This window comes from Schistocerca serialis, chromosome 2, assembly GCF_023864345.2.
Source record: "Schistocerca serialis cubense isolate TAMUIC-IGC-003099 chromosome 2, iqSchSeri2.2, whole genome shotgun sequence".
Taxonomy (NCBI): Eukaryota; Metazoa; Arthropoda; class Insecta; order Orthoptera; family Acrididae; genus Schistocerca; species Schistocerca serialis.
Genome location: NC_064639.1, coordinates 464,443,496 through 464,455,838, shown reverse-complemented (window position 1 = coordinate 464,455,838; position 12,343 = coordinate 464,443,496). Strand labels below are relative to the sequence as shown.

Below are 12,343 nucleotides of genomic sequence, written 5' to 3'. Positions count from 1 at the left end.
TTATATTGAAAATTGAAATCACTTTTCAACATTCGCGACCGTGTCGAACGTTATAAAATTTGTTTGTGAGCTTTTGCAAACAAAAATTAATTAAAAGTTGGCGAAGCTTTGTAAGGAGTCAATTAATACACGGATGAAATCAAACGTAACAGTACTTTCCTGATCGACGTGAAGATCGTTTCAGTACTAAAAACTCAGTTTAAAACAATGAGAAAGTCCACAATGCGGTGTTGGGCAACCCATGATCAAAATAACTGGCGACGTAGACAGGCCAGAAGAAGCACGTAACTTTTACGAGAATAGTTAACGAACAGAAAACTTTATGAAAGAACCAAGATGGGTTCCATATTTGTGTAATGCTATCCAAAAGCAAATGCGGAAACGTATTTGTCATCAAGGTTTGGTGCAATAAAGGAATTAACAAAATATGTCTGCTTGTTTGTTAGCACGTGGATGAGACGCGGTCATACCACTATTAAGGACAGCGTTCTTACTTATTAGCTTGCAAAAGATAGAAGAATAACGAACACTTCCTACGTAAACTTTCTACTTGAAATTGGTGAAATAAGATCTGGACGAAAAAATGCTTGAATTACTTAAGGAAACCAATAAGAAAAGCAATAAGCTTTGAGAAAGACAATAAGCCTCCCTCCTCAGTAAGATACTATGATAACGGGAAAACTGAACGACTTGAAGTATTAACTGTTGAAACAAACATCCTGTTTACCAGATGTGGCACCACATGGTTGTAACCTATTTCCATATCTACAGAAATTTGTGCAATAAGACATTGCTTCGTATTTGAGCAACAATCCTCCTAAAATATCTTCACGAGTTTCAACAACAGATATCTTTGAATGAAAGTCGTGAAAATCTTTTTAGGTTGCTTATAATGTTATCATCATTCATCACCATTACGGTCGGAGGAAGGCAGTGGCAAACCACCTCCTCTAGGACCTTGCCTAGTCGGCGGTGTGGGTCTCCCGCTCGTCCCCTACGCTCCTCGGAGTTTGGTACCTCATCATCATCATCATCATCATCATCATCATCATATAAGAGACTGATGGTGCTGTACTCACATTTTCTGGTGCCTTGTTTCTCTTGTATTACTGTAGTCAAGAAATCTATGTCCGTTCCCCAGCGCGATATTCTATTTCATAGTCTCATATAAATTTCCGTGTACCTTCTGCCATCAGGCGGTTCAGTATTTCGGTAGGGATTGTATCTGTTCCTATCTGTTTTCCATCCTTTATTGCATTTAATGCAGTCGTTATTACTCTTATTCACATAATCTAAATTTTCTAGTTCTAGCATTCTAGATTGGTGTTATGTATAGTACAGTTTTTGCAAGTACTTTTCCCTTCTTTGTCGAATTACCTCACAATTTTTGAACATTTATATTTCATATTTCCTAAGAATTTCTACAGTAAGATTTCAAATATATAACTATCCAATCTTGTATTTCTTACTCTTTCGAACAGAATATCCTACGTTCCCATACTTTCAAGTTCCTCAACCTTCTTACAGTCTCCTTTAAAGGATCTTTTATAGGGTTGCTGATCTTGTTTTTCCATTTCATTATTTAGCCTTCTACGCATTCACCTTGTTTATTCGTTCTTCTTGCCTTTGAATTTTCTAGTGTTTTCTATTTTACAAATCATTTCTGTATGTAGTAAATTTCATTTCTCTGCCGTTTTGTTTTAGTGGTCATTCTAGAGAAAGGCTGCTATTGTGTATTTCTTACGGCTTTCAGTTTTAATGCAAAAGGTGTAACTAAAATAAACACATTGCCCAATTATCTATATATCGGAAACTAGCGTCGTAGCATTTGCTGTGTGAAAATGATTAATAACGAAAATAACTACAGTAACGTATCACTGGTAAATAATCTATTTATTATAAATATTTTATATTCAAGAACTCAGATGGAAAACCAGTCCCAAGCAAAGAAGAGGAAGCTGAAATGAGGAAGGAGTATGTAGAAGGTCCATACAAGGGAGATGAAGTTAATGTTACAGAAGTGGAGGAGGCCGTAGATGAAGTTGAGATGGGAGAATTTGATAGAACGGTGAAAGACCTAAGTTGAAACAAGGCCCCGGAAGAAGACTTCGTGCCGTCAGAACTACTGCTAGCCTTGGAAGAGCCAACCATAAGAAGAATCCTCCCTTTGGTGTGCAAGATGACAGGCGAAATATCCTAAGCCTTCAAGAAGAATATAATAATTCCAATTGCAAAGAAAGCAGATGATGATGAGTGTGAATATTACCGAACTAGCAGTTTAATAAGTCGTGGTTGCAAACTTCTGACACGAATTCTTTGCGGAAGACTGTAAATCTGGTAAAAGCCAACCTCAGGGAAGAACAGTTTGGATTCCGGAGAAATGCAGAAACACACGACACAGTACTGACCCTACGACTTATCTTAGAAAGTAGGTTAAGAAAAGGCAAACCTAAGTTTATAGTGCTTGTAGACTAAGAGAAAGCTTTTGACAATGTTGACTGGAATACTATCTTTAAAATTCTGAAGATATCATGAGTAAAATACAGGGATCGAAAGGCTATTTACAACTTCTACACGGCGGCCGGTGTGGCCGTGCGGTTAAAGGCGCTTCAGTCTGGAACCGCGTGACCGCTACGGTCGCAGGTTCGAATCCTGCCTCGGGCATGGATGTGTGTGATGTCCTTAGGTCAGTTAGGTTTAATTAGTTCTAAGTTCTAGGCGACTGTTGACCTCAGAAGTTAAGTCGCATAGTGCTCAGAGCCATTTGAACCATTTTGAACAACTTCTACAGAAACCAGACGGCTGTTATATATGGGTCGAGGGACATGAAATGGAAGCAGTGGATGAGAAGGGAGTGAGACAGGGTTGTAGGCTGTCCCCAATGTCATTCAATCTGTAGAATGAGCAAGCAGTAAAGGAAACCAAAGAAAAATTTTGAGTAAGAGTTAAAGTTCAGGTACAATAAATAAAAACTTTGAGGTTTGCCTATGATATTGTAATACTGTCAGATTCAGCAAAAGAATTGGAAGATCAGTTGAACGGAATGGACAGTCTCGTGAAAGGAGGGTATGAGAGGAACTTCAATAAAATCAAAACAAGACTAACAGAATGTAGTCGAATGAAATTAGGTGATACTGTGGGAATTAGATGAGGAAACGAGACACTTAAAGTAGTAGATCAGGTTTGTTATTTGGACAGCAAAGTAACTGATGATGGCCGAAGTAGAGGATATAAAATGTAGACTGGCAATGTTAAGAAAAGCATTTCTGAAGAAGAGAAGGTTGTTAAGATCTAACATAGATTTAAGCGATACCTAGTCTTCTTTGAAGGCACACTACTGGCCATTAAAACTGCTACACCACGAAGATGACGTGCTACAGACACGAAATTTAACCGACAGGAAGAAGATGCTGTGATATGCAAATGATTAGCTTTTCAGAGCATTCACACAAGGTTGGCGCCGGTGGCGACACCTACAACGTGCTGACATGAGGAAAGTTTCCAACGATTTCTCATACACAAACTCCAGTTGACCGGCTTTACCTGGTGAAAAGTTGTTGTGATGCCTCGTGTAAGGAGGAGAAATGCGTACCATCATCTTTCCGACTTTCATAAAGGTCGGATTGTAGCCTATCGCGATTGCGATTTATCGTATCGCGACATTGCTGCTCACGTTGGTCGAGATCCAATGACTGTTAACAGAATCGGTGGCTTCAGGAGGGTAATAACGAACGCCGTGCTGGATCCCAACGGCCTCGTATCACTAGCAGTCGGAGATGACAGGCATCTTATCCGCATGGCTGTAACTGATCGTGCAGCTACGTCTCGATCCCTGAGTCAACAGATGGGGACGTCTGCAAGACAACAACCATCTGAACGAGCAGTTCGACGACGTTTGCAGCACCGTGGACTATCAGTTCGGAGACCATGGCTGCGGTTACCCTTGACGCTGCATCACAGACAGGAGCGCCGGCGATGGTGTACTTAACGACGAACGTGGGTACAGGAACGGCAAAAAGTCATTTTATCGGATGAATACAGGTTCTGTTCACAGCATCATGATGGTCGCATCCGTGTTTGGCGACGTCGCGGTGAACGCACATTGGAATCGTGTGTTTGTCATCGCCATAATGGCGTATCACCCGGCGTGATGGTATAGGGTGCCATTGGTTACACGTCTCGGTCACCTCTTGTTCACATTGACGGCACTTTGAACAGTGGACGTTACATTTCAGACGTGTTACGACCCGTGGCTCTACCCTTCATTCGATCACTGCGAAACCCTGCATTTCAGCAGGATAATGCACGACCGCATGTTGCAGGTCCTGTACGGGCCTTTCTGGATACAGAAAATGTTCGACTGCTGCCCTGGCGAGTACATTCTCCAGATCTCTCACCAATTGAAAACGTCTGGTCAATGATGGCCGAGCAATTGGCTCGTTACAATACGTCAGTCACTACTCTTGTTGAACTGTGGTATCGTGTTGAAGCTGCAGGGGTAGCTGTACCAGTACACGCCATCCAAGCTCTGTTTGACTCAATGCCGAGGTGTATCAAGGCCGTTATTACGGCCAGAGGTGGTTTTTCTGGGTACTGATTTATCAGGATCTATGCACCCAAATTGCGTGAAAATGTAATCACATGTCAGTTCTAGTATAATATATTTGTCCAATGAATACTCGTTTATCATCTGCATTTCTTCTTGGTGTAGCTATTTTAATGTCTAGTAGTATATGTGTATGGAGTGTAGGCATGTATAGAAGAGAAACATGGACCATAAACTGCTTAGACAAGAAGAGAACATAAGCTTTTGAAATGCAGTGCTGCAGAGGAATGCTGAAGATTAGATGGGTGTATCAGGTAACTAATGAGGAGGTTCGGAAAGGGATTGGGGGGAAAGAAATTTGTGGCGCAACCTAGCTAGAAGAAGAGATCGGATTGTAAGACGTACTCTGAGATATCAAGGACTCGCCAAGTTATTACTGGACGATAGTGTGGGGTACAAAACTCGTAGAGGGAGTCCAAGAGATGTATACAGACTCAAAAAGATGTAGGATGCAATAGCTGCATGGGTAGCTGTACCAGTACACGCCATCCAAACTGTGTTTGACTCAATGCTGAGGTGTATCAAGGCCGTTATTACGGCCAGAGGTGGTTTTTCTGGGTACTGATTTCTCAGGATCTATGCACCCAAATTGCGTGAAAATGTAATCACATGTCAGTTCTAGTATAATATATTTGTCCAATGAATACTCGTTTATCATCTGCATTTCTTCTTGGTGTAGCAATTTACTCGGAGATGAAGAGGCTTGCGTAAGACAGAGTAGCATGAAGATCTGCAAGAAACCCGTGTTCGAGCTGAAGATGATAGCAACATTCTAAATATAACGTTAGGGTCAAGTTCGTCTTCTGATTTTAAGTGAACGGCATTCTCATTTTATAGACGACGAGATGTTGGCAGATCCCTATTGTGGACAACTGGGTGACGAAATGTCCCAGAAAACCGAGATTTTGTTTTTAAATATATTTTACGAAATTTTATAAGTTTTTAGAGATTTCGCTGTTTTAACCGAATATGACACGATAAATTAACGCAGTTTAGCTTATTCTCTAACATACATAGTCCCACAGTAATCACGGTATCAATTTTGATCTACTGAAACAATAACTTATTTTGAGCAGTACTGTGGCTCGAGAGTATTTGTATTGTTGTAGCAGTTCCCGTTCCTAGGTACGGGGTGGAGCGAGGGGGGGAGGGTTCCGTTGGAGCTAGGCTGGGTGTCTTCGGTTTTCTCCGAAAATGGTTTTGTCAACCTGGATAAAACATACTTCGACTAATGGTACTCTGCAGTGAGGACGAATATTGTTTGCGGCGAACTGCTACTAGGAAAGGCAATTCGGAAAAACTTGTTCCTGTTGGAAAGAACCCGGTCCGAATTTTTTCTTTTTTCTTGGAAGGGTTGTTTAGTGTGTGTTGTGTTGGGACAGAGCGCCCGCTGATCGCGGGCTCGGTGGGCCCGTACGGCGCGTCGCTGCACGACTACTCGGAATACAGCGGCGACTACGCGGACCGCGTGACGCGCCGGCAGCTGGCCGAGTGGCACCGCCCCCGCATGGCGGCGCTGCTGCGCGCAGGCGCGGACCTGCTCGCCGTCGAGACCATCCCTGCGCAGGCCGAGGCAGAGGCCGTCGCGGACTTGCTGCGGGACTTCCCCGCCGCGCGCGCCTGGATCGCCTTCTCCTGCAAGGTATCTTACAATGCGCACACCTACTATACGTGTGAATGATACCTTTTTCTATCGACCTTAGCGTGTACATTTGATAAGTTCGACAGCGCAGTAAAAGCATATGTGTTCTCAGAATGAGATTTTCACTCTGCAACGGAGTGTGCGTTGGTATGAAACTTCCTGGCAGATTAAAACCGGCCAGGCCGAGACTCGAACTCGGGACCTTTGCCTTTCGTGGGCAAGTGCTCTGGTGCTACAGCACTTGCCCACGAAAGGCAAAGGTCCCGAGTTCGAGTCTCGTCCTGGTACACAGTTTTAATCTGCCAGGAAGTTTCATACGTGTTCTGTCAGGGAACTGGCATCAGAGAGCATAACATACTAAGCGCCTTTTCCAAAATCATTTCACTAGCTAACATCGTGCTGTGGTTCCTTCTGTAAACCGCTGCACGAGCCTGAAAATGACATCGAAGTAAGAGATCATGGGAATGGTAACAGAAATTACTCAACAAAGGAAAGTCCACTCGAGACTCGACTTGACGAAATACCAGTCTGATTCTACAAGGAGTATGAATATGTTCTTCTAGCAGCAGTGTACTGTAGAACATTGGAAGAACGAAAAGTGCCCAGTAGAGTTGAAAAATTACCGTACGCCACCGTAGACTGTTGTAAGAAAGCGTAGACTACGGCAGTTTTCCTAGTAGCTTTGGTCGGTTAAGGTCGTGCCCATGTTATCTGTAAGTTACGTGTGTTGCATACATTTCGTACGTTCCCTCATAACGATCGCTTTGTTTGCGTGTCTTACTAAATTGCCCTAATGACCAGGACCGATGAACTGTCTAGAAACCTAGTGTGGATATATAGAGGGCCAGGGAACCAACGTAACATTTTTATTCTACATAGTTATTCTCCTGTCTGCAAGAATGGACTGTCATTCCCCAAGAAACCTTCCAGCACCTGATTGAATGTATGCCTGCGAGAGTGGAAGCTGTCATCAAGGCTAAGGATGAGCCAACACCATACTGAATTCCAGCATTACCGATTGAGGGCTCCACGAACTTGTAAGTCATTTTCAGCCAGGTGTCCGGATACCTTTGATCACATAGTGTACGTTCGACCAAGTATTGAAACGATGTTTTACATATTTTTGTTTCGTGGGTTTTTAGCCTATTTGTTAAGGAAATTGTGTTTTTAGCGCTATGAGACAAAACTGTATAGGCTTTTTTTTTTTTTTTTTTTTTTTTACTGCAACATCCCTCTGTTTCAATGATTTTCGAATAAAACCTGAATTAAACATTGACAATTTCAAATGTACCTGGGGGATGTTTGCAGGATGAGATTTTCAGCCTGCAGCGGAGTGTGCGCTGATATGAAACTTCCTGGCAGATTAAAACTGTGTGCTGGACTGAGACTCTGCCAGGAAGTTTCATATCAGCGCACACTCCGCTGCAGGGTGTAAATCTCAATCTGCAAACATCCCCCGGGATGTGGCTGAGCCATGTCTGCGCAATATCCTTTCTTCCAGGAGTGCTAGTTCTGCAAGGTTCGCAGAAAAGCTTCTGTGAAGTTTGGAAGGTAGGAGACGAAGTACTGGCAGAATTGAAGCTGTGAGGACGGGTCGTGAGTCGCGCTTGTGTAGCTCAGGTGGTAGAGCACTTACCCGCGAAAGGCAAAGGTCCCGAGTTCGAGTCTCGGTCCGGCACACAGTTTTAATCTGCCAGGAAGTTTCATATCAGCACACACTCCCCTGCAGGGTGAAAGTCTCATTCCGGATTCCTGATATTCACGGTACACTGGTGAAATGATCGTACGAGAAAATCCCCACTTCATCGCTACCTCAGATATGCTGTGTACCATCGCTCGTGCGCCGACTGTTACACCACATTCAGACTCACATAAATCTTGATAACATGCCATTGTAGCAGCAGCAACCGATCTAAAAACTGCGCCAGGCACTTTTTGTGCACAGGCTTTACCGACCGCAGTGCCGTATTCTGTCTGTTTACGTATCTCTGTATTTGAATATGCATGCCCATACCAGTTTCTTCCCCCCCATGAACCATGGACCTTGCCGTTGGTGGAGAGACTTGCGTGCCTCAGCGATACAGATAGCCGTACCGTAGGTGCAACCACAATGGAGGGGTATATGTTGAGAGGCCAGACAAACGTGTGGTTTCTGAAGAGGGGCAGCAGCCTTTTCAGTAGTTGCAGGGGCAACAGTCTCGATGATTGACTGATCTGGCCTTGTAACACTAACCAAAACGGCCTTGCTGTGCTGGTACTGCGAACGGTTGAAAGCAAGGGGAAACTACAGCCGTAATTTTTGTATGGTTAATGATGATGACGTCCTCTTGGGTAAAATATTCCGGAGGTAAAATAGTCCCCCATTCGGATATCTGGGCGGGGACTACTCAAGAGGACGTTGTTATCAGGAGAAAGAAAACTGGCGTTCTACGGATCGGAGCGTGGAATGTCAGATCCCTTAATCGGGCAGGTAGGTTAGAAAATTTAAAAAGGGAAATGGATAGGTTAAGGTTAGATATAGCGGGAATTAGTGAAGTTCGGTGGCAGGAGGAACAAGACTTTTGGTCAGGCGAATACAGGGTTATAAATACAAAATCAAACAGGTGTAATGCAGGAGTAGGTTTAATAATGAATAAAAAATAGGAATTCGGGTAAGCTACTACAAACAGCATAGTGAACGCATTATTGTGGCCAAGATAGACACGAAGCCCATGCGTACTACAGTAGTACAAGTTTATATGCCAACTAGCTCTGCAGATGACGAAGAAATTGAAGAAATGTACGATGAAATAAAAGAAATTATTCAGATAGTGAAGGGAGACGAAAATTTAATAGTCATGGGTGACTGGAATTCGGTAGTAGGAAAAGGGAGAGAAGGAAACGTAGTAGGTGAATATGGATTGGGGCTAAGAAATGCCATGCCTGGTAGAATTTTGAACAAGGCACAACTTAATCATAGCTAACACTTGGTTCAAGAATCATAAAAGAAGGTTGTATACATGGAAGAAGCCGGGAGATACTGACAGGTTTCAGATAGATTATATAATGGTAAGACAGAGATTTAAGAACCAGGTTTTAAATTGTAAGACTTTCCAGGGGCAGATGTGGACTCTGACCACAATCTATTGGTTATGAACTGTAGATTAAAACTGAAGAAACTGCAAAAAGGTGGGAATTTAAGGAGATGGGACCTGGATACACTGAATAAACCAGAGGTTGTACAGAGTTTCAGGGAGAGCATAAGGGAACAATTGACGGAAGAGGATGTAGATGAAGATGAAATGGGAGATACGATACTGCGTGAAGAGTTTGACAGAGCACTGAAAGATCTGAGTCGAAACAAGGCTCCGGGTGTAGACAACACTCCATTAGAACTACTGACGGCCTTGGGAGAGCCAGTCCTGACAAAACTCTACCATCTGGTGAGCAAGATGTATGAGACAGGCGAAATTCCCTCAGACTTCAAGAAGAATATAATAATTCCAATCCCAAAGAAAGCAGGTGTTGACAGATGTGAAAATTACCGAACTATCAGTTTAATAAGCCACAGCTGCAAAATACTAACGCGAATTATTTACAGACGAATGGAAAAACGTAGAAGCCGACCTCGGGGAAGATCAGTTTGGATTCCGTAGAAATGTTGGAAAACGTGAGGCCATACTGACTCTACGTCTTACCTTAGAAGAAAGATTAAGGAAAGGCAAACCTACGTTTCTAGCATTTGTAGACTTAGAGAAAGCTTTTGACAATGTTGACTGGAATACTCTCTTGCAGATTCTGAAGGTGGCAGGGGTAAAATACAGGGAACGAAAGGCTATTTACAATTTGTACAGAAACGAAATGGCAGTTATAAGAGTTGAGGGGCATGAAAGGGAAGCAGTGGTTGGGAAGGGAGTGAGACAGGGCTGTAGCCTCCCCCGATGTTATTCAACCTGTATACTGAGCAAGCAGTGAAGGAAACAAACAAAAAAAATTCGTAGTAGGTATTAAAATCCATGGAGAAGAAATAAAAACCTTGAGGTTCGCCAAAGACATTGTAATTCTGTCAGAGACAGCAAAGGATTTGGAAGAGCAGTTGAACGGAATGGATAGCGTCTTGAAAGGAGGATATAAAATGAACATCAACAAAAGCAAAACGAGGATAATGGAATGTAGTCGAATTAAGTCGGGAGATGCTGAGGGTATTAGATTAGAAAATGAGACATTTAAGGTAGTAAAGGAGTTTTGCTATTAGGGGAACAAAATAACTGATGATGGTCGAAGTAGAGGGGATATAATGGCAATGGCAAGGAAAGCGTTTCAGAAGAAGAGAAATTTGTTAACATCGGGTATAGATTTAAGTGTCAGGAAGTCATTTCTGAAAGTATTTGTATGGAGTGTAGCCAAGTATGGAAGTGAAACATGGACGATAAATAGTTTGGACAAGAAGAGAATAGAAGCTTTCGAAATGTGGTGTTACAGAAGAATGAAGATCAGATGGGTAGATCACATAACTAATGAGGAGGTTTGAATAGGATTGGGGAGAAGCGAAGTTTGTGGCACAACTTGACTAGAAGAAGCGATCGGTTGGTGGGACATGTTCTGAGGCATCAAGGGATCACAAATTTAGCATTGGAGGGCAGCGTGGAGGGTAAAAATCGTAGAGGGAGACCAAGAGATGAATACAGTAAGCAGATTCAGAAGGATGTAGGTTGCAGTAGGTACTGGGAGATGAAGAAGCTTGCACAGGATAGAGTAGCATGGAGAGCTGCATCAAACCCGTCTCAGGACTGAAGACCACAACAACAACAGCCAGTTTCTTTGGCGCTTCATTGTATGATACTGGATTCGGAACTACCACACCTATCTACAATAACTGTAATTGAGAGCACAATCTTTCTTTTATATTTCAATCACGCAGTATCATTTAATTTGGACCTTTTAATGTATTTCAGTACAATCTCCCCGACTTAAGTGATAGAGCGCCATCAATAAGCGAATACTCCACGATTCGGGAATGACACACTCAACAAAAATAAAACAAAAATATTAAACGCCGCCGCCTCTTTGACCTTGACAGTTAACAATCAAAGTAGCGCTCTGCTTCTTCAGGCGTTGGCAACACGCGACCCTCTACAGTGTCCTATTTGAAAACAGGCTATCCGACACTTTCCACTCTGAAAGTCTCAGTTTATTTACATACCATTCATTAATGGTCCCACTTTGGTACGCTGCACACTAAACATCGGGCTTTGGGTACGGTCTATTTAACCGTTTGTTGGAAAATTCAAACTAACGAGCCAAGTGATGTTCGCCGTTTATTTTATTCCCCAAAATTCCACCAAAACGCACTCGAGTCGTTGCCTCGGACTTCAAACGACATAATCCGCCACTGGCAGACAAACAGACAAGCCAATTACCTCTGGGCGAGCAGTAAGTCACTAACAATACACCGCGGATAAAAAAATCATATAGCTCCGATATCACCACAAATTCAGTGATTATTATCACATCAGCGCTTTGTTCCAGCTGTGCCTTCCACAGCCTAAATTTACCGCAGTTCACTATAATCGACCCAACACTAAAAATCAAAGAAAAGATCACCCCTGGCAGTTTTTCGCCAATTCTGTGGCTTAACTACTGCTATGAAAATTCATAATAGCTTAAATATTCCAAGATAGGCCTTGAGAAGGGAAAACTCTCGCAGCTAGGGGAATTCACGGTAGTCTCCGCTCAAAAATCTTTCTGATGGCACTCTTAAGCCCATTCCACAGACAACCTGGTTACGCCAGGCAATTACTCCACTCTCGTCCAAGCCTTGCTAAGCCCGATCGCCTTGCGACGAACCAACTCGCACGATGCCTGTATGTAGACAGGCTAAGACCTACATCTGGATTGTCGGGGGCCTGTACGTGAGCTGTCAATCTCTCTCGTGCAAATCCCGCGGGAGTTATTAAAAACGAACAAACACGTTACGCCTCCTCTACTTCTGACAGAGCGTTATCAAAATGGTTCAAATGGCTCTGAGCACTATGCGACTTAACTTCTGAGGTCATCAGTCGCCTAGAACTTAGAACTAATTAAACCTAAGGACACCACACACATCCATGCCCGAG

At 43.0% G+C, this 12,343-nt stretch overlaps 1 protein-coding gene across 1 annotated transcript in view; it reads left to right on the top strand.

Annotated features, from left to right (window-relative positions):
* LOC126457372 (homocysteine S-methyltransferase YbgG-like) overlaps positions 1 to 12,343 on the top strand; it is a 76,889-nt gene that overhangs the window by 50,668 nt on the left and 13,878 nt on the right. Inside the window, exon 4 of the mRNA XM_050093624.1 lies at positions 5,989 to 6,248. Coding sequence (XP_049949581.1) covers positions 5,989 to 6,248 — 260 coding nt within the window. The remainder of the gene's footprint in view (positions 1 to 5,988; positions 6,249 to 12,343) is intronic.